Source organism: Diadema setosum, chromosome 11, assembly GCF_964275005.1.
Source record: "Diadema setosum chromosome 11, eeDiaSeto1, whole genome shotgun sequence".
Classification (NCBI taxonomy): domain Eukaryota; kingdom Metazoa; phylum Echinodermata; class Echinoidea; order Diadematoida; family Diadematidae; genus Diadema; species Diadema setosum.
The window spans coordinates 17,039,105-17,063,203 of NC_092695.1; the positions used below are offsets into that span (position 1 = coordinate 17,039,105).

Here is a 24,099-nt window from a genome sequence, read left to right on the forward strand (position 1 = left end):
TACAGCTAGTTATACTAATTTCCATTTATCCTTTAAAAAATGGACAAAATATTGGGAAGTAAGATAATTTTACCATGTTCCTGTTAGATCTAGCTAGAAAGAAACTGGTATATTAAAGGAAGGAATTGAATAAAAATTGGGTCCATTTTATTTTTTTTCTTCAAATATCTTGATATCATTCTGGAAGAATTGAAGACCAAAATAAAAACGTTGGCTTTAAGGTTAACAACTATAATGACAATCCTCCAAACTGCGATTTTATCTTAAAAAAGAAATAAAAAATCTGGATATAACTTCCTCCTTCTTGTCTGCATACACCAATGGATTTTGTTTGATAATGTTCACACAGATGGTCAGACAGAGGCATTTACAGATTCACATCTGGAGTCAAGTGTTTAATTGCATTTTGAAGTGTGGAGAAACGCACATGAAGGCTAGACTCATTAGTCAAAATGCGACGTAACAATATATCATGACTGGCTGAAAAGTTTTCCTTTGCAATGCGACATCGGCAGCCCTTTAGTAAATGCTAATTGAAAAATTGCATTTATTGTTACGAAAATTGAGCCCTCCCAACGCTTTACAAATGTTAACAGTATAATATGAATATTTGAATACATCATTACGGGCACCCCTTCCGATGATAAATGATAATTTTGATGCATCAACTTTTTCCGCAAAGATATGCATTTCCTTATCAAAACAAAAAACGGGAATACATTGTATTGATATCACTCACACATGCATATGCTTTTAACCTGGTACTCATGTTAAAACGGAAAAGTAAAGTTTCACTGTCATCGACTTGTAATATATCGTATACAGTAATGTCACGGAATGTCATGTATAAAGTGATGCAGCGAAGAGTATGTCGAAATCGTACGTACGTAACAATGATGGTTCCAATTTTACGAAAGCTTTGCAGAAACTTTTCTTTCTTCTCGGGGATAATATTGATCATAACACGGTCGTAATACATATCGTGATCACAAATATGATAAACTATAACATTAGATAAATTTTCGTTTTATATTATGGTAACCTTTCTCCTAGGTTTACGGCTAATTAGTGTGACAAATGAGCAAAAGTAAGGGGTCTTTCCTACGCACAACACAATCACTGACAATTGCAGTTTGAAAAGAAAAGAACAGAATTACAGATAAAATTTTAAAAAGGCACGTCACCGAGAAATATCCATACGAAATCTACTTGAAATCAATGTAAATTTAAATGATGCCAATTCATAAATTTAGAGTTTGAATGAATAGGCCTGGGTTGTTCTGATTTCACGTCAATCACGGTAGACAAGAGAAGGGATCGGGAGCCAAGGGGAGCTGTCGGAGAGGAGCGCGGCGCGGCGGTCGCCTGATTTCAGGCGATCTGGGCTGCAAGGCAAGTAAAGGATGCGAGTTCCAACCAGGCGTCTTTGGCATTATAGACAACCCAGCGCTGTTGCCTTTTTTATCGTCAAAATTGTGACTAAATCAAGATTGATAGGAGGGGCCGAACGGAAAACAATAAAGGGGGAGGGGGTGAACTGTATAGGTATCTTTTTGAAAAGAAGCACCGTCTGTTTCATTAGCCGCATTAATGTTCCATTCAGACCTATTCCTCGGTGAGCTCAAAGACATTAAACACAACTTACTGTGTAACAAATACAATTAAAAAACTTTGCCCACAGGTTTTGAATAAAAAACAAAATCAAAGAAACCGTTGACCTTACTGAAATTGACTAAAAATATAAAAACAAAAACTAATAAGAGGTGCCGTTTTCATGTAATTTGTAATAATTTGTTTGATGCCGGTTCTGTTCACATTGTGACGACAAAGAAATGCCTAAGAATTCTTTGTAATCCCACATAACATATTTTGTACGTTTCAGTCACCCTTTGTGGTGAGTTACACTTACAAATGTCTAGTTTGCCCTTGCATTTTAAAGACATCACGTTAAATTACCATCTTAGTTTGAGGAGTTTGGTGATAATATTACGTTTTGACTGATCCACGTGTTACAAGCCTTGCTTTTTAGTGGACCACTCTTTTTTTTTCATCCTTTTCTATCAACCTTTCAAAGTATGCATTGATGTTCGTATTTATTCTACTTTGTTGTTCACATTATATCCTATCATATATTATACTTTACGTGTCATATGGCGTTATGTATTTTCTTTTTCAAATTGACCAAATAATGTGATGGTGAAATGCATACTTTGTATTTTGCTGTACTCTTTGTTGGATGTCGGATGGAAATAAAATGAAACTGAACTGAACTGAACTGAAAACATTCGCGCAGCATGAGTTACACAGTGTTCGCTGAATAGACAATCAAACAAGGTGTACACGTCATAATCCAGCACCGGCTGTAACACAACTTGAGTTATGAGTTATGTGAAACAACTTGAGCTATATTTGACATTTCAAAGAAGAGCTAGAACCTTAGTTGAGACCTATTGACATATTTGGTTATGATTCTTTGAGAAATGTGATACGTGAACTCACTTTTCCCTCAACACACTCTGGCCATACTGACCGACCAGAGGTTATGTCACTTGTATTGCGATGCTGTCAGAATAAAAACAACAATTATTGGTGGGATGCATAGTTTGGGAAGAGTAAACCGTGCTTGCACAATGAATTCTTTCAAAAACGATCCCGATCTCCACTGTCCTTCGCGGGGACAAACGATAAATCATAAACTCGCCGTTTTATTTATCAATAGACAACAAAATCGATTGGGATAGCCAAATTTCAACGTGACATGTATCCACTGGTTTAAAAATATATGTTAAAAGTTCTACATTACAAAAGGTACACTTATAAATAATTAATTGCAGCCTGACGCATGTGTAATATTCTTGAACTTCTTTCATTACGATGATATCTAGTTAATTTCTATTAGTGTTGTTGAATCGATACAACATAACTCCTTCATGATTCTTTTAACGCAAATCGAGAGACTAATGTTTCAATTTCTTCCCCACAAACATCTACTGTAATCTGTTTACTGATTTTTAATGTGATACTACTGAAATGATTCTTCATTTATGTATGAAATTGTGTTGGAAGAAAAATAAATCAGTCATACAAACGAACAAACAAAAAAACAAACTTGACACGGTTTTTTTTTTCAAGCAAATGAAAACGCATTACATAATTTCTTCAAGAAAAATTATTGACCTGACAATGTATAACCCCCTCCCATCCCCTCGCCCGAAAAAAGAAACTCCACAAAAAACAAACACGTCTTTGTATATACGATAATTGGGCAAATTGTAAGGGTTTCTGTCTTATTGTCGATGTCCGATGAGTTGTTGTCACCTCATAGATACTTTTCTCTGTCCCTTTATGTCGTAACATTTTCTGTACCTCATTAATAATGGTTTTGAGGGGAATGCAAATTGCAAGCCCTGCTTTAGTTTCCCCTCCATTTTCAACATTATTTCCTAGTAAGTAATATGCATCCTGGCCTCACAATTAATTGTGTACTTACAATATATTTCGATATTTTGTATAGAATACGTATATTGCTTTTTCTACATATCTTTTGTGCACTTAAATTCTTTGTTGAAAATGAAAATGATTGAATAAAATGAAATAATATTATGAAATGGAATTCTACCATGACTTGTTGTTTTTCATCGAAATTGTGGTAACCCAAACTAAAAAAAAAAAAAAAAAAAATACGATTTTTTTTTTTATTATCCAACAATGTATGTATAATTGATTATGTACATGATGTTCATGTACAATGATGATACAGGAATCAATAAATAAAATGAAATAAAATAAACTAAAATAAAGATTTTTGTGATAGCATGGAGAAGTTTGCTAACATCCTATTTCACAATAGCTGAGATGGAACAGCAGATGCGACATTTGCAGTATCCCCGCGGCCCAGAACCACAAATAGATGTCGGGCCGCCACTTTTTAAGAAATTACATGTTTAGGGGCCCGACCGGGTCACCAAAATTGTGACTGAATATGTACATTGATTTCTGTGTTTTGTTTTGTTTTGTTTTTCTCATCTGGAACAGCGGAGACTAACGCCCGGCTCAGTGCTTGATAGCTGCATGCATTTTAGCTTCATGGACAAACCCAGTCTTTTTTAAAACTATTTCTTTTTAAAGTTTCATTCTTAATGTTTTTCCTTCTTACTTCTTAGTCTCAGCGTAAATGGTATTTCAAATAATTGTAATACTTGCCAATTTTGACATGAATGTCACGGTTTGCGTTATTTTTTCAAAGTTTATGTAAATGATGTTATTTTTATGTTTTTGCGTATTTTTTTCAGCCACCAAAATTATCATTTTTTTGTCTTAACGGGCTATCTCTCCCCCCCCCCCCAAACAGAAATGTTATAGGTAAGCCTTGTGCATTATCATAATTATAATACAGCATATTAAATTGCATTTTCTTCATCCATACCCGCCGTAATAAAAAAAAGAGGATACGAATCGTAGAAACTACGTACAAGCCTTCTCTGTTTAAGTTACGAATTTCGAATTTGCCCTCTTTTGGACCGGTCACGTGATTTCTCGGCCTTTGAGGATCAGTCGTTCAGTGTTCATATGCATATCTCTTTATCGTGTAACAGTATTTTGTCCCTCATAAAAGCATGCTGTACCAACAGAAAAGTCGTAAAATCATTAGGAAATTTCTGTAGCAATACACAATAATTCAACCCCTAGCGATTGGGGGCAAAAGATTAGCTTAATGCCTTCATTGTTAAAAATGAGGTTTATGTCGGCAGCGTTGACAGAGGGTGGATATAAACAGCAGAATTTGACAAACACCACTCCGTGTCCTCGTAACCTCTGGTACAAAATGGCCGACACATGTGACAAGTTTTCAAAACGCTCCACTTTGTTAAGAGTACCGGTTCAGTAGGATGACGATGAGTATCCGATTAATTATCTCCTTTTCTTCTACTTTCGAATTGTGACATATCACGTACAAGTGCTGGGAAGAGATTCTACGATTTCGATTTACGTCGATACATGTGGTATCATGTAATGCTTTGTTTTAAATACAAAGTCAGTAAGTCACAACGGACCCTAAACGCAGCCAAAAGCGGTATTGTATCTTGTGCAATTAATTTCACAGTCCACATCGTATATGAACGTTTGGTTTGATTACGATTTAACTTGATTTACTTATACTCTGCATATGACATCACTTTACAATTCCTCACTTTTTCCCAAGGAATATCATCGAATAGATGAATAAAATCATTAAAAATAAAATGTCATGAATTTCAATTGAAATCATCTGTAGCCTTTGTAAAAAAAAATAAATAAAAAATAAAAAATTGTTGCCTCATTTTTTTTTTTTTTTGGGGGGGGGGGAGGGGGAGGAACAATGTTAAACTGTAAACGATTTGACCATGTCATGTAGATGCATCTAACAAAAATTCTGGAAGCTTTTGCTTTATATTGCATTTTTTGTTGTTATAACGCCTTTTTAGATAATGCCGACCCAATAGCGTTAATCACCAAGAAAAATGGTCCTGTCTTAAAAAAGGATCTGCTACTAAAGATAAAAAAAAACTGACATGTTCAAAAAAAAACAAAAACCTTTGGTCAGTTTGACCACACAGATTGTGCAGTTGCAAAAATTATGTTGGACAAATGTTGCATGGCAAACTATATTACTTCTATTTTAATGCTGATTTCTTTTCGAATGTTACTACACAGATAACCCAGCAAAGTCTTCAATTTCAAAACGTATGAGAAAATAGAATTAAACAAATCCAAACTCGGCTTCCAAATCTGTCCAATACATTTGAACGTTTGGTTTACAAGAACAAATAACCTAAGCAATCACTACAATTTGATGGAGAGAATTGTCTTCATGTAAGTATTACACATTATAATGCACATTACTTATGAAGCATGTCTTCGTTGTGTGCATTTCGCATGTAAGATGAACCACATCACTCTACGTTTTGTCATCACCATAATCCGCCTTTATTCTCTCAGAGAAAGCAGTGGAGATTAGGAGCTTAATCAAATATCTACCGAGTTTCCGGCGGCATCTTAGGAGTTACCGAAACAGACGTACACAATCACACAAGTCGTCCTTATTGCATAACAATCGTAATCGTCATCAGCCCATAGGTTTGTATGGGTTGATATCGATTCGGGGTCAGAGATTCTCTCAATTAGAAGCTTCACATTATTTTATTTCTTTTATTTTTCCTACTGTGTCATTCTACGTCGCTGTGTTTCTTTCAGTCTCTTTCTTCTGCTTCAGTTGTAGTGCATCTCATGTTAGTTGTGACGTCATAGTATGCAGTTCACTGTAAAGAATGACGTGTACTTACTGGAGGGTAAAGAATACTGCTCGTACACTATACATTTGTGTCTATGTATCCTGCCATGAACACAATGCGCATGTCACTATCATGAAAGGTATAATACCAACTAAATGACCAAACAAATCATACATGTTATCGTTCTCGTATGGTGAAATAAAAAGAAAAAAAAAAAACGGGGGGGGGGGGGAGGGGGCAATACCGAGAGAACTACTCTGTAAATCCTTGCCTACCAGATTCTGAAATCCAATAATACTAACCAGGTTGTCGTAGACATTTTGGGTTGTTAATGTTACTTACAACCAAATCTACAATTATAGATTTCCCTATGACGTAGACAAGCGAGTTTGAGATAATTCAAATTTGTTAAAAAAAAAAAAAAACGCTGTCCCTCATTTTGCAAAATCGTGTATAGATTGTTTGATTCCTCATTTTTATCATCCTGCAACAGCACTTGTGCGTGTCCTGGCAAAGGGAGCATGCAATAATGTGTGCACTGGTCTTCCATGACCATGGGTCTGTGGTCGGTAATAACGGCTCCAGTAATTTCAGACTTAAAGATGATGACTTTATTACAAGAATATTACTTGGCATTGAATTTCAAACATATTTTCAAAGTTCAACATTATTTTCATTCAATTTGATACAAATTCGATTCGTATGACAGCGCTGCATGGATCAATGTTGACGTAAGCCCTACACAAAATATGTAGGTATACACACGGGGATATACATAAACGTAGAAAGTCCGAAATTACATTATGAAAATAGATCTTCATTCGTGATGATATCGGAGCCAAGAATTTGAAGGTCAAATACGACAGAAGTATGTTATGTGACTTTTTGGTTTTTTTTTTTTAATTTGGTTTCGTTCTTGCTTTGTTTTTGTTCTTCATATTATGTCTGTAGAGAGAATAACTGAGTGGTGTATGTCACGTATATATATATATATATATATATACATACATATATACACGTATTGAAACAAATAAGGGAAAACTGACCAGAAACAAAATTATTAATGATAAATAGTGAAAACTTTGAGCAAAGTTTGCTCAAAGTTTTCACCATGTATATATATATATATATATATATATATATAAAGAAAGAGTCTCAAGTACGCCATGGATCCAACGATTACAAAAAAATTTTATTACAATTTTTAATTTTTATTTTTATTTATTTTTTTTTTTTGTAATCGTTGGATCCATGGCGTACTTGAGACTCTTTCTTCTAATAATTACAACATTCGAAGTCCAACACGTGGAAAATTCCAAGATATATATATATATATATATATATATATATATATATGTTTATTTATTTATTTATTAAATCTATTTATTTATTTATCTATTTATTCAGATTTCCGGTTGAAATCACATGATATATTTCTAAGTTAATATGAGCATCAGACGCAACCAGGAAAATCAACTACAGAGTGTGCTCTCTTCTTGCCCATCGTCTGTGCCTCATTCCCACTCTCGCCGTCTCTATATCTCTTTGCTCTTCTTCTTCATCTATTAATTTATCAATGCTCTATGTTTCAGTTGTGACAGAACCGCGGAAAAGTAGTGCCACTTCAAGCACCCTCTCCACGTTCTGGCCATGATGGAAGTGTGCTCCCCTTTGGCGAAGCTCGAAAAACATCACGTAAAAGCGAAGAATAAAGACATTTTCAAGGGTAGGCTAAAAGATAAATGACGCATTCTCGATCATGAAAAGACGCGAAGGTTAGAACAAAAACAAAAATAATCTCCATTACATGTCGCCTGAGCTTATCTGTCTACACATTCCCTACAAAGCCAATGTACTCTATCTGCCAGGTGAATTGATTATAATGTACTCTGCTCACTATAACTCCCTCTTTACACATAGCGCGCTTTTTACTACTTAACCAGAAAAGGTAGGAGGTACATATTGCTCTGGAATTAGATTGCATGTGTATGAAAAATTTGTGAGTTATCCAAAGTTTTGCGTCAATTTTGCCTCTACTTCATCAGATTTTAAGGGCTCCGTAATAAACAGAGAAATCAACCACACTAATTTGGTCCGATTTTCAACTAAAGTAATTATTATCTTGCATTAAAGCAGGTACGTGATCATCGTCGTGATATCAATATACGCCGTCAAGCTCTACTTTACAATCCTGCATAAGCGACTATAGGTGAACACTTCTTAGGTCCACAGGTAACAACAACAACGACGAAAACAACAAATGATTTGGAAATATTGCCCTTTCTTTATTAGTTGTGTTCCCTATTGTTCCCTCTCTGAGGACTTAATAAGAATATTCCACCGAGAGCAGAGAATGCAATATAAGCACTCGGCACGATTGATTCATTCCAGCCAATTACAAACGCTTGAGAAGGCCCTCGTTTGGAAGTCTTCATTTGAATAATTCGGCATTTGATTGTTTTAATCCCGGCGTCGGTAATAGAATTGGTGCCACGCTAATTCTTAGCATTACGCCGAAGGTCTTAATTTCCCTAAATTTCAACTACACTTTGCCAAGGTCCATTCTCCTAAAATTTTATTACACTTTTTCCCCCGCTGCAATTCGGCAGCAAATCGAAATGAAAGCTGTGTATATATCATTACTAGCGACGTTGTTATGGTCTCCTTCAGGTTTTCGTGAGGTCTTCATTAACTGCCTGATGCATAGTGGAATATTACACTGAAAAAGTCCATTAGCAGATCTTTGTTAATCGATGGTTAATCTATCTCTGATGCATTCATTACAGGTGATGGTTTTCTAAGAGGCGTCGAGTAGACAATGCGAACGGATTAATCACTTCATTTCTGTGCTTCAAACACAAAAAGTATGGGTTCTTATTCAATTTATGTCATTTTTCCTTTCCACAAAAGCCGATTTTATGCTTTTATCATAGTAATGTGGAATTAAAGTAAGCAAAGCACACCACAAAAGCACATGTCCTGTTTGTGTATAATTTTGTTACAGCACAGAGGCCATGTTTGAACAATTAGAATTAGGGGGTTGATGGTCAGTAATTGACGCAGGAAGTAGTAGTAATCTAATAGTCTCTATAATATATGTATATATATTTTCAACAATGTGCTGCGGTGTGTTCCAAAATTTTTCTTTGAGTTGTTCTTCCACTGCGGTCCCGCATTCCCAATCCCTCTTTCGTAATGGAATGGTGTGATATGTTATCGATATTTTTCTCGTATTCATCAATATGAACTACACACACCGCCCCCCCCCCCCTCCCCGATTGCAGGAACTGAAAGGAGTTCCCCTATTCATAATTTGCGGAAAGGAAGAAATCTTTATTAAAGAAATTATTATTATATGCAGTAACTTTTACTCCTCTGTAAGATCACACATAAAGTTTGCATGTGTACATCGAATGTGATATTATGTTACCTTCATTGTTTTCAACATTAGGAAAGAGGATGAAAGAGTGTGAGAGGAGAGACTTAGCACATCTTTATCGTATTAAAAGTGTGTTTTCGATATGAAATTGTTGGTGGATAAGCATTCACGCACTCAACGCAAACCAAGTATCCCTCTATATATCCCCAAGCACGCGCCAGAAAAGCGAAATGTGCGTGCCCCGCACGAAGGGGCGCCGCGGCTAGGTCGTGATCAACTCGACACCACCGATTTGGCATTGAATGCAGTAATTATTAACAGAATGCAGACACCACGATCTGGACATTGCGTCTTGAACATTGCCTCGGGAATTAAACGTCATGTCAAGAATGGTGCCTCGGGAAAAGTTCGGGCTATATCAATCATGCACTGCTGCTTCGGGAAAACTCCATGTCTGAAATGATGGTGCTTCGGGAAAACTTCGCATCATAAGTGGGTGCTTCGGGAATGTCTGTAACACCCTCTGCGTCATTAACTCTAGTGGAACAGTTCTGTCATTTCCAGGTTTTATGGTGTCAAAGACATCTTTAAGACAGTAATCCAGCTTAGTCCTAGGAGAGTTAAGCGCACATGGACCTCTTCATTTATAATTTCCCTATTCAAAATTATTGATTCCCCATTCCTTCCATAAATTATTTCTAACAGTAAATGACTTGTAATCCTGTGGGTTTTTTTTCCTAGTGGCATATGGAAGTACTGCTATAATTAGCATTAGAGTGTGGAGGATGGTCTAAAAATATTTTAAAAAAAGCGTTAGATTAATGCTTGGATGTGTGTTTCAACACACGTCTAATTAATCTAATGCAGTAACATCCACATGTACACATTCATAGCCCTCTACCTATGTATTCAATGAACTATTTTACGCATTTTTCTTCACTTTAATACACCACAGCTTTTAAATAAAACGTAAAAACATGCACGCGAAGATGTACAAGCTGTCACATCCGATGACATCATGTGATTATGACGTTTTCAACAACAAAAAAAAAAAAGACAAAACATTTTATCCCTGAGCGAATGACGTCAACGGTGTTCGGTCATGCTGATGTGAAATCAGGAAATACAATACTGCGATTGATAAAGTTGGTCACCGGTAGCAGGAATTCGCCTTTGTTTGTAGCTCTCGTCACAGTGATTTGGTTGTAGTATTAATGCTAGAAATTTGATATCAAGTATTCCTGGCCGACAATTATTGATTGTTATCAAGCACTTAGCGGTTGGGCAGAATGTGCAGATGACACGTCAATTAATCAGTTTGAGTGCAGGCCTTCTCATGTTACAGGGCACTAGTCAAGAAGGTCAACGGTCAAATGACGATTTCCTAGTGCTTCCAGGTTAACATCAGGGTAAACATTGAACACTGGGACATAAACAAAACCAGTGTCTGTGAATTACACACACCAACAGTGGTACCTAAATTATCACAAATACATTGTGCCATTTCCTCTTATTCAAGAGCGTATATACCACTGTTTATGAAGTTTTCATTCAACATAATTACCTTATCCCAACTGAAAATTGCACAGCGACATTATAAAATAAAACTAATACAGATAAAAACAACTGATGAAAAATGTGTCTCCAGAACTTTCCTAACACAATTGGTGAATACAAAATGTTCTGACGAACAACACAAAGTTGTTGTTTTTTTATTCCACTGTTGATGTCCTATCACGCAATTCATTTCGTGAATATTGACTTAATAAATCAATGCAGTTTTTTAAACAAAATTAAGAAATTGGTGGTGTATTATATTCGTATTCCATAAGGGCCTCATCCACGTCAAGCTCTGCTTATGATGACGGTCCCCTGTATTGATTTCTCATTATTGTTCATAAATACAGTATGCCTTAATACGTTGTTTTGATTAATATGTCATTACAGACTGATGTTGTTATGAAATTGACATTTCTTATATTGATTTGTATGTTAAACTCTCCTTTTTTGCATACTCTGTATCACTTTGTTTTCATTTGTTATTGTATTTGGAGAAAGAAAATGCAGAAATAAACCAAACCAAACTAAACCAAGTTAAGAGGTTGTCTACATGATCTGTAAATGCCAAACGAAGCAGTCTATATTTTCTAGACAGTGAAACATTCTTCAAAGTGGTTCAATATCACTGAACGCACACCCGAATATTGTATCTTTTTCAGTGCTGAGATAGAAAACAGCTCAGCTGTCTAGTGCATAAAGACACAATACAATCAAATACAAACACGTACCCGAGTTATAATGCACAACTACAACACCGTAAATATACAGTAGTACACATGTGTGCCTAAATAGGCGTGCTTTTATGCGAGTTTATACTGAGGAGGTGGAAAGAGAAAACTGCCTGTTTATACATTTAACTTCTTATAACCGTTCTTATAACCGTAATCAAACGTTTATAGGAAGTCAGTAATATTTTGGCACTTTGTTGTTTTATGACAATATTCGTCGATATCAAATTTTTAAATAACTTGAGAATGAGAAATCTCACCTCAAGGTATATGTCAAAAGTGATATTTCCGTGTGACAATGCTGAAATAGCCACTGGCAGTAATTACACAGCATGGTGTGTTGTTGATGTGAATTATGTGTGTATATTTCCTAATAAAATATCAAAAAATCACACCATAAAACCTTGTAAATTTATAATGTTTTTTCCTCATTTTTTCTTTATGATGAAGTGACTTACTTTAGTATCTTTTTTTTAATGGTGCCAGAAACCTTCATACGCGTATTGTATTATTGTATTATTCTATTCATTACTATTCTTCCTTTGTATTTAGAATATGTAACATGCTCTATACAAAGCTTTATGTTTTGTGTGTATGTGTAAATTTCACAAAATACGTTTTACACTCATAACATCCCACGTTTGGCATATTATCTCGTTAACCTGTTGTGCATAATACCCATGTCCTTAATACCTAAAAGACATTATCGATCTACCAAAGATGCTTGATCTCGAAAATATCGAATTAATTTTTGTTGCTGTTGCAGTAAGTCAGTGCTGCAATGGAGGATGTACTCCACAACGTTGGAAATTTATTTTGCCTTGATTATTGTTCAATGTTATTTGCTTCCATTGCACTTCTTTAAATCAAAACTTTTCAAAGCAATAATGACGTACTCAATTTTGGCACAAGAACGTTATTAAGAACGAATACACTTGTATGAACATAATGTATAATACTTTATCAACATCTCTGTCCATACATTTTGTAATAAATCCGCTTATACTAATTTGATATGTAGCCCTTAACCGGCACTTTGCCTCTTGTATTATATGTTATGGGTGGCACTTACAATCAACACTCCTTCGGTCATGGCGTCATAAACTGCCTATTGGTCGTAAATACTGATTTGAATGAAACCTGTAACGTTTAATGAGTGTTCCCCCTTGGGTTGTCTACACACTGCAAATTGCTTGTGGTCGTTAAGAAACGTGAGGTCGGGGTCTACCAATGCACGAATAGAGCGTTCAGCGAGCTGCTGCTTCGAGTGTTCATAAAGCACGAGCGATGCACTCATCTGCATGAAAACATATTCTGGCTCATTTTATTTTCTCTTTCCTCTCTCTCCCTGTCTTTGTTTCTTTTTCCACCTTTGTTGTCTCTCTCTATCTCTCCAAATAATACTTTAACTAATCTTTAAGAGGTTCAGTTTTCCACCGGCCATTTTACACTCGGTGAATTGCGTCCACCCTCGTCTACACACGATCTGACAACAGGAGAATATTACTATTATTGCACGTCAACTCTGCAGTCATTTGCATTACCCGGGCGCTCGCCAGCAGGGCGGGCATGATAGAGGCGGCCGTCGGCACGTCCCGTAAGGCGGAGGAAGAGCGTATTGCGTGCACGGTCCGTTAACAAAGTCATATTCTTTATTGTCAAAAAAGATTTAAATCAAACCAAAGAAGTTAAATGTAATAAAAATATTTGAAGTCATCGATGGAAGCGCTTCACACTGACTGAACCCAATATTCCGACGAATAAGGCTACCTTGACATGATATGGGAATTAGGGTAGTTAAGAATTGGAAAACAACATTATCACCATTGTTTTGTTTGCAGGAATCTCAATGGGTTCTAATAAGCAACGAGTTTAAAATCTCCACGTTAGTCCAGTGTGTTTCACACGATTGCCATTAAAATCACTGGATAAAGATAACATTTACGAATAAGTGATTGAAAACACTGCTATTACTAAATTTATTGTTCCATAAGCTTTTTTTAATGAATCATACACTATCTACCCTTTTAGTCTGAATTATACTGTAAGATTTAAATTCAATATATAGGGATGGTATGGAAATCACATCACCTAACATAACATCCTCGAACAATGTTAAAGATCATCGCACTAGTACTGAGCCATGCATAATATCAGGCATGGTTGATTAATCCTAGACAAATGACTTTCTGCAAGAACCTCATGTCAGAATATAAGATGTAAACTCTTTTCATCTCTCTTTCTCTTTCTGTGGTACACATGCACATACAAACATACAGTTGTCATGAGCTAAACGTACTTATAAAGAATATAAAACGCATACACAGATACAAGCCCACACTTACACACATATACAATAATATTCATACACAAATGGTGAATGCTGTGGCAGGGGTTTCAAGACAGAACTGGATCCATATACAATAATATGCTCACACGCGCTATGGGTCACGACAATCACGCAATTTGCCAGTTTTAATTACCGGCTATTTCACGCTGGATTCGCATAATGAGAACTCCCACCCGCTACAGTTTAAGCTAACTAATAAATTTCGTGATTATAGTAGAGTTAATCATTCATTCGGTGGTTCAGTTTCGTTCGCACAAGAAAAAAAAAGAAGAAGAATACGGCATCATATAATATAAATATTCGTCATCGCTGATTTGGAAAGCGCCTCTTAGCATGAGCTTAATTTCTCAGAATAACAGTGACGAAACAAAGAAAATGAAAATCTTACCATTTATATTTACTTTTATACTAATGTACATTGTCTAATCATGTATACAAATCATATATATATATATATATATATATATATATTATATAAAATTATTTAGTGTTTTGAAATATGTATTGTTTTACTGACACTTCATACCGCACATCAGAATATCTTTCACTTCATTTCCAAATATTTTATGCTTCTGTTATGGAAGCAAAAAGTGGTGTAATGTTTTTACATAATATCATGTTTTTAATGTGAATATCGATGATTAATCCAGCCTTTTTTTCTGTCTGAGTAGATCAAGTACTTCGGCAGATTATTAGGGTTTCCTGGCCAAATCAAACGTAATTGTACAATAAGAAAACGTTGCTGACGTGAAAACTGGTAAATGAAATCAAAAATTTCACGTGCTAAAGAATGGAAAGAGAAAGCTTATGACGCTTTTCATTTTTTTTTATTTGAATTTGGGCGGTAATTATTAACTTTTATGAATCCTTTGACACATGGTTTCATTTGATTGGACCTAGCTATGCTTTATTCTGATGACGGTTCGATTCAAATGTATACATTCATGCGTTTTTATAAGAGTATTGTTTATTGCTCAATAAAAGATTTAAAACCGCTCAAGAGTTCCATTAGGTGCCGTTATGAGGTACAACACAATTTAACTACCTTAACATTAGGACGTTATCCACGGCAATTATTCCTTTAACTGAACTTAACCAAAGTAGTCTCTCTAGTCACACACACACACACACACACACACATTACAAAACAATAGTACATGCCATTATAATATCTTGACCGTCACTTTCTGGAAACAGCATCGCTGTTAAAAGCATATCCAATGCGTTCATTATTTGTCGCAAACACAAACGATCAAATGTGAATTATGAGAAATTGAAGTACCTCGTTACATGCACACTTTATTGTCAATCGATTCAGAGTGGTTTTGTTCATGTATAAACACACGTTTCAGTCTATATGGTAGTGCACACCGAGTGTCATGGATAATAAGACTTTATATAATGCATACATAGTTGTTGTTTTTGTGTGTGGGGGGAGGAAGCTCACTTCACCTCACATTATTCTTGTCTTCACTGTAGAATTCGGTGGAAGGGCACGTCCTAAAACTTCTTCAAAAACTGAAGCTGTAACTTTGTGCAACCATGCAGAAATCATTTGATGATGGCAGTTATTTTTCATTCTACGCTCTAATTTTCGAATTTGTGTGGTGGATGTTCAGCAGCACAATGCATGCATATAACAAAATTATCAAACTTAGTGACGAGGATTATGAATTTACTTGATGGCAGAAAAATAGCAGCATTGTGATTTTGGATATATATGATTATTGAATCTTGACTACAATCTGCATATAAACAAGCATGTATAATTATCAGACGGCGATTAAACTGCGGTTAATCTCAGATTAACACCATTGTGACATAACCGCCTCCAAGCCATCTCAACATGCACTGGTAAATACACACAGGTAGATCTGTCGACTGCTCGAGTATCATTATGTCACGGGGCTTTGTCGCACTATTTTGCGGTGTTGACATTTTCAGTACATGCTTTTCAACACATACGTGGCGGGATTAAATGACAACGATTAGCAATATCTTTCAGTAGTTCTGACTGTCCCCATAACCTCGTGAAGACTCTGATTCAGAGCCTTCTTGTGGTGGCCTAAAAGTATTTTACAACATACCTGTGAATATTTTGTTCTTTGTTTTTATTTCGTTTTTTATAACTAAGACATGTCAACCACTCCAGAACTTCGTCTCAATATATCGTATTTAAGCACAGTAATTATACTGATTAAACGAAATTCTGTGGTTTCTCTTGATAATGCCTATTTCTATATACGAAAGACATTTCTCTCACACACTAATGTTGATCATTCCGGTACACATAGAATTTAGGCGTACAAAATATAATTGACTTTCTGTTCGGAAGAGCAAGTGTATGTAATTACATGTTGGTGATATATTATTATGTCGATGTTGTGAAAGAGCAAATTGTTTTGTAATTGCAAAAGTACAATTCAAAGTTGGATTGAATTCATATGGCTTACAAAACAGGAAAACGCCCCAAGTATACCAAAGAAACTATTAATGCCTTGTTTAGGTATACTTAAACCAAGACATTGAAAGGTTATTGTGACACTTAGACTATCATGTTCACAAACGTGGTCGCTCTGGATATAAGTATCGTCTATGTATGTAAGCTCTCATTGACTGTTATGCAGAAAATATAATTTGTCAATACGGATTTGACTTACCTGGCCAATTCGCTTTCCACATATGGGCGTGAGATTTTGTTGTCTTCATCCAGGGAAAAGGAAGGCTTTGCCCATGATTCGGGTTCTTGGGGATTTTAGCAGTTGGCATGTTGTAATCAGATGCCATGGTGTACAGCGGCTGGTGGGGCAACTGCCCGTGGCCGTGACCGTGATGTCCCGGTACAGCGTTGGCGGCAGCCTGGTGAGCCGCCGACAGTCCCGGCATCCTGTATGTTTGCTGGGACATGGTGATGGGTAGCCCCTCGCACTGGCGCGCCTGACTACAGGCCTGTTGACCAAGAGCTAGGGGCCTTGAGAGGTCCTGAGGCGTCGTCGGCGAGTGCATGGGCATGTTGGTGCTAGTGATCTGTCCGTAGTGCTGCTGGAGTCCAAGCCCATCCTCGCCGCGACCGTCTATCACCGGCATGCCGGCCGCCGCGCCGTACCCGACGACATCCTCGGAGTGTATGATGGGCTTGGTCTCGAAGAGGCAGGAGGGTGGCTGGGGGCTATAGCTGGTGGGAAAGCCACCGACATCGGCCGCGGAGATGGGCGCCGAGAACTGCCCTTTCGTGATATACGGGTAGTAGGCCGGGTTGCTCCCGTCCATGTCTCAGCGATAGCCGGTGGCTAGCTGGGGTCCTCGAATCCAAACAGAGCGCGTCGAATCACTCACGGGAGATTGTAAAACCAGGTCGTTGGATTGCAATTAACGCATCAAATGTCATCAATTACGCGGCTTACTCCTCGATTAACTATCTAGTAATGATGGAGTAAGGCTTTCCGGAGGAGCTGCTCACCCTTGAACCCTGTCAGTGAAAACAAACCAAGACACGTGATAGTGGCACACTCTGCGCAAGACGCCTTCTTTGCCGGGTTAATTTTCGACCAATTCGAGACCAGACGACGCAGCTCGCGCGATGCCGAGTTTACTACATAACAGAACTCAACCACCCCGGTGGTAGGCTGTGGGTGACACAGGAGAATGGCTTTAATAAGTCAGGATCAGTTAAAAGTTAATAACCTGTGCTCCGTGGGGAACCTTTTGTTAGACATTGTCCATGGGGCAATTCTACCTCTAGAATGGTGTCCGGCGCGCTCATGTAAACGTCACCAGACGAAATTGAGTAACATTCTTTTGTTGTTGTTGTTGCTGTTGTTACTGCTGCTGCTGCTAACACTGTCTTCTGATGACACATATTAAAATATGAAATAAGTAAAACGATAAGATATGAAATAAGGATACAAGATTTATTTCATTTACTCCGTTGGCGTGATTTATGCATTATTATTGTCTTAACGGTTAGGCAGTTCAAAATGTTGCAGCAACTTGGTGATATGGCATCATATTGTACCAGAAGTACAAAACTTTTTAATGTTTTTATGTCCATCTTACAATTCATTACAATGTATGAAAATATACTCACGTAGTTTATTAACTGAAGTCGCTTTTGAATGGTCATTTGAGTTTCTCATCGTTATTTTTTCTTATAGAGTTCGAAAGCGAGCTGTTCGGCATAACGCTTGTAAACTAAAAGTCTATATCTTTTCAGAAGATGAAGAGGAGACAAGGAAGTGGTAGTAGAAGTGGAAGTAGAAGTAGTTCAAGAATGAGATGATGATGATAGTACACATAATCTTGATAATAATTATTGTGATAAGAAGATGGAGAATAGTAGGAGACAGGGGAAGAAGGAGATGATGAAGGAGAAGAAAAGATAACTATGATGAATAATGCTGAAGAACAAGAAGAAGAAAAAGAAGAAGAAAAGAAGAAGAAATGATAGGGAACACAAGAGGAAAACGAAGGAGAGACTCTTCAAGCATTGTAATACGTGCACCACAGGTACACTGTCCAACGCACCTCAGAATAATTTTGTTTTCTGTCAGCTATAAAATCTGAAAGACAAACAGAGTTCTGGTGCCTGGGACGAGACCATGTCATGAATAGAACACGTGGTGGCAGCCAAGTAAAGTCTCAGACAGCTGTCCGACAACCGATGAAGAGCAGAGATTGACTTAAAAATGATATATTCATTCTGCGCTTCTGCATGACTTTAGAGTAACCTACCGACGCTGGCCGTCGTGCAAACTAAACTTAGCTAGTAACGAAACATGAGCAATAGACAATTCAGGGATCATTCTGTCACTTGAGACCATTCAAGTATAACGAAGAAGTACATGTCCTCAACGTCCAGAAGAAACACAAAGCTGATACATGCAGTAGATGATGTAAAAGCGACGTATAGCATACAGTGTTAAAAGATTACCACTTATTATGTTATCAACACATTATACAAACTAGCTAAGACCATTTGCTGGTTCATTTAATGATTAAACAAGATTATAAATGCATAGAACGTTTCATGCTGTGTTTCTTCTTTATAAGAGTTTTAGCGTTCCCCGACCACCAAAACAAAAGCATCGAAAATGTCTTATCAGTGGGCCTGTCATAATTACGATGTCTTCTTCAGATGCATGTGAGAAAGACTACATTACTCTTCGGAGATTTCCAGAATCATTTGGCTGAGGGTTCAAAGAAAAACAATGTTTTTCTTTTTTCAATGATCAGGTATTCATGAATGTGTCCAAAGTTATGCATTCACGTGAGATACCCAGAAATATTGAGAGAGTAAAGAAATGAAGTATATTACTCAATTTGGTAACATAAAAATAGGTTGACTCCAAGGCAATATAATTTGCTCAAGACAAATCAGTTTGTGATGGAAACTGATAAAAGAACAACATTATTCCAACACAATGCATGTATCACGCACGTTCAACAATGTGCTGAAACAACAGATCCATAAAAACACGCAAACTTTGTTTTTTTTTTTTACAAGTTTGATACACATTCCAATGGATTATGAGTTTCAGGTGCTTTATGTAATAAACAACACACATTATTATTATCATTATGTAAAACGTCCATTTCTATACGACAGGACCATTACCGATATTGAACGCAAAAAAACAACAACATGGTTTAAACAAATAAACATTTGAATAAGGTTGGCATTATGCCCAAGCTTTTGGAATGCAATGAATATTTCTTCTTTTGGAGTCAGCTTTGCTGATCAGTGACATAACTAAGAAATATTTCATAGATAGTCAATAAATAAATTTCAATCGTTTAATCACTATATCGTGAACCATTGTCTTAACATGGTTCTGGAAATGATTAAAGCTGACATAGTCAAGCAGTTGCGCCATGAGACTTATGGTCGTATGAAACGGTGTCACATTTTTGTTCACCAATTTAAGGGCATTCAGATCAGCAAATGATCTTCAAAGGTACAGGTAATTGTTGTTGTTGTTGTTGGGGTTGGGGTTGGGGTTGCAGTGGTGGAGGCGAAGGTTATTGTTATTGCTTTTCATGTTGTTGTTGTTGATGATGAAAATGATGATTGTTTTTAGTGAAAAAAAACCAAACTAACCAGTAGATTCCAGCAGGTATTTAAAGAGCAAACCCTGTTACTTACCAACACTGAGGTGATCTTGGTTGGCTGTCTCGAATCTCGGAATGTGTCTCTCTCAGAAACAGAGTTCCCACCAGTGGTCGGGGTAAAATAATGAGATACATATTTCATGGGGATTGGGTATTTATGAGCATTTTTGGTTCCAAAGTCACCATTCATTTCTGAATAAGGGAATGAAAATTAAAAAGAACTACCTAAAGAAGAGAAAGCATGAGAAGGTGAAACCTGTATATGGTATGACGTCGTGGTCTAAGACATCGCCTGCCCCCCCCCCCCCTCCCCATCAGTGCTGACGCAAAATTTCGTATTATACGACTTCTGCCAGATCACTTCTCACATCTCCTCACGTAAATCACAACAAGGAAAGCACGCACACGGAAGCTCATACAGGGGCACACTAGCATGTGGCAAACACACACAAACATACACTCATTTTACTAAGTCAAAGCAGATATTCCTCTACCATTGATAAAACAGTAAGTTGAGAAACACACCCACGTTTTACGTAATATCTCATTCTTGTAGGTCTGATCTCAAAATCAAATGTCAAATTACGCAGAATGCTATTGCAAATTATTGAAAACTTATACATCTTTATCAGTGAACACCAGCCAGCAAAGAAAAGAGATGGATGAGGAGAATCATGGACGTAATATACATGGACTGTTCACGGCAGTGAACAGTCCATGTATATTAGATATTTAATGTAATCATCGTCGCCGACACATGATTATGTGCACCTTAATGAGTACATTCAGGTGTCTTCATTTCAGTCTTGTTTCGCTGATGTGCCTTTTTTCAGACGGAAATGTCTTTGAATGAATACAGATGATGAGGGGCAGCAAAACCTGAGAACATGACAAATTTTGTGTCAAAAGATGGGTAATTGCTGATTCGCACATTTTCGCTCACGCATAAGACCTTGCCTAATGGCAAGATATGCCTGTTCTCTACCATTACCGTCCCTTTTTGCTCTGGAATTATAAGCTGCGGAAAAGTAAAATATTGAGATCACAAATGACAATCATTCTGCCAAAATGTTAGCTTTCTTTTAAAAACTGCCTGCTTTACCCGAGCGAAATTGTTTGAGGCATGATTCCCTATACACCGCAACTGCACATTCACTTTACTTGATTTTTGTGAGTTATTTTCTTCTGCACATAATAGTTTTAGATTTCTCGAATCTCCATCTTGTTCTTCTCCCGGCTTGCTGGCGGCGACGATGATGGGATCAGGGCAGTGAAGCATGTTAAAGATGTCTTTGTGGCGCTTTTGAGATGTATAAGTGCATGAATAATAAAATTAATCAACGATACGCTGAATGTCCTTGTATATTAGGTCCATGGGCGAATTAACCTTATTACTCAAGCGCCACATGTAGCTGGCGCGCTACTACCAAAAACTATGAGACTTGAAGCAAGTTGCCAACAATACCTTGTTGCAATCGTCTACTTCTTCTTCTTCTTTTTCTTTTTTCATTCCTTTTTCTTTTTCTTCTTCTTCTCTTTTTCCTCCTTATCCGTGTTTCTTTCTTCCACTTGTCTTTATCTTTCTTCTGTCTCGTTTCATTTACTTCTTCTTCCTTTTTGTCGGCCATCCGTTCTTGATTCTTCCTCTCTTCTGCTCCATTTTCTTATTTTCTCATTTTTTCCATCCTCCTCCTCTTCTTTCTTCTTCTTCTTCTTCTTTTTCTTCTTCTTCTTCTTCTTCTTCTTCTTCTTCTTCTTCTTCTTCTTCTTCTTCTTCCTCTTCTTCTTCTTCTTCTTATCCTCCTTCTCACAACATGTCTTCCTTTCCCCTTCTTTCCTTTCATCTGCCAATCCCATCTCGACTCTCTTGCGTGAAGCCATAAACTAATATGTGATGTACAGTGTATCAATGCTCCTTCGAATTCCCTTAGGAAGCTCCCATAACGTCAAGCTTGTTCGATGGTAAGGGAGATTCTTCCCTGAAGGTGAGATCATTTTGAAGTGAAGCTATGAAAAATGGCAGGATGTCAGTGATGATCAAGTGAAATCGGACAAATAAATGATAATGACGGAGAGACATTGCTGATTTCTCGAGAAATCTATTGCCTTTCCTCTTAATTTCAGTAGCTCTAGTAGAGGAAACCAAACCCAAAGAGAAATGTGGATTGAGTGAAAACAGCAACATTAATAGAACATATCAGTGAAAGTTTGAGGAAAATCGGACAATTGATGCAATGGTTATGAATTTTTACTGAGTTTTGGGTGTCAGAACAGCCGGATGAGGAGACTACTATTGGAGGCTATGGCGTCATATGTGGACAACAATATAAAGAAAATATGAAGGGAACGTCCGCAAAAAAAAAAAAAAAAAATAAAAAATAAAAAAAAATAATAATGATAATAATTTTCAAGAAAATTACACATTCCATCAACGTGATACTGACATAATTATTATGTTAAGGGTAGCTTTTATTCCCCCTGCTTTCTGAAAGCGGTTAGTCAAATGCTTTTTCATTTTGCTAGTCGTGAGTGAATTTTTGTGGAATTTAATGATCCCAAAACAAATATCCAGGGGGAGGGGGAAAGGACCTTAAGGGACTACTGACTGTCATATTACTTGTTTGGATCAATAACTCAACAATTCTTGGTGTGCCATCATGTATTCATACACACATAAAACAACATAGGCCCTACCAAACGGGGAAAAACAATCTAAAGCGGCAATCTCTAATGTTAAACAACAGCCCATTACTTTTAAGCTGTGAACAGACTGATGGTAGTGTGATATCTCGCCGGGATAAGCGTTTCATCATTGCATTCTATTTTCACTGCTTTTAAGAAGAATTCTGCCTTTATCATACACCAAACATTTTCAGGAGTCCATTTTGTTTTGGTTTTTTTTTTTTTTTTTTTTTGAGTAGTGAGGGAAAAGTCATATGTATTGCATGCATGTACATATTTACTATGTACGTATATTACGCACATCATCTTATCATCGATATCCATTCCTATCCAAAATGTCTCCACTCTTGCCAGTTATCATTCACGACACATAAACGATGTATATTATAGAAGCTCTTAAAAAAATGTAGGGCCCTATAGAAGTTCTTAAATACCTCCCATTTAAAAAAAAAAAAATTGTAATTTGATGTTCTCTATTGAATGAAATAAATCAATGAATACAAAACTCTTTATTATATGAATAAGACAACATTAAGCTCAACAAAATAAGAACTAACATCCAAATAGAACTTGACTTTTTGCTTTTATGTTAGAACTTCTAAAATCCAGGGCCCTGCATGTCTTATAAAACTTGTGATAGAAATCAATCAATCACAAATCTCTTGAAAGCTGCAATCAATCGCAGCCTGTAATTGACTGATTGCAGTTCTCCGTCTTAATTTCAGTCATAACTTTTTTTTTTTTTTTTATAAGATGGATTTGCATTCAATCGTAAAGTTGCGATTGACTTCAATCAATAGATATCTTTATAAGACGGGGCCGTGTTCTCGCTGGGCGCCGCGCGCCGGAGGCGTTTTTTTTAAGACGGCACAGATTGGGGCATGGCGCGTGTTAAACCTATGGGAAAAACGTTGGGTTAGGGTTTTTGGTTATGGTTATGGTTAGGGTTAGGGTTAGGGTTGGGGTTAGGGTTAGGGTTAGGGTTAGGGTTAGGGTTAGGGTTAGGGTTAGGGTTAGGGT

The 24,099-nt window shown here is 36.8% G+C and overlaps 1 protein-coding gene across 1 annotated transcript in view; it reads right to left on the bottom strand.

Moving 5' to 3' along the window:
- LOC140235227 (uncharacterized) overlaps positions 1 to 17,559 on the bottom strand; it is a 29,700-nt gene extending 12,141 nt beyond the window's left edge. Inside the window, exon 1 of the mRNA XM_072315261.1 lies at positions 16,950 to 17,559. Within this exon, the coding sequence (XP_072171362.1) occupies positions 16,950 to 17,559 (610 nt within the window). The remainder of the gene's footprint in view (positions 1 to 16,949) is intronic.
- Between the last annotated feature and the right edge of the window lie 6,540 nt (positions 17,560 to 24,099).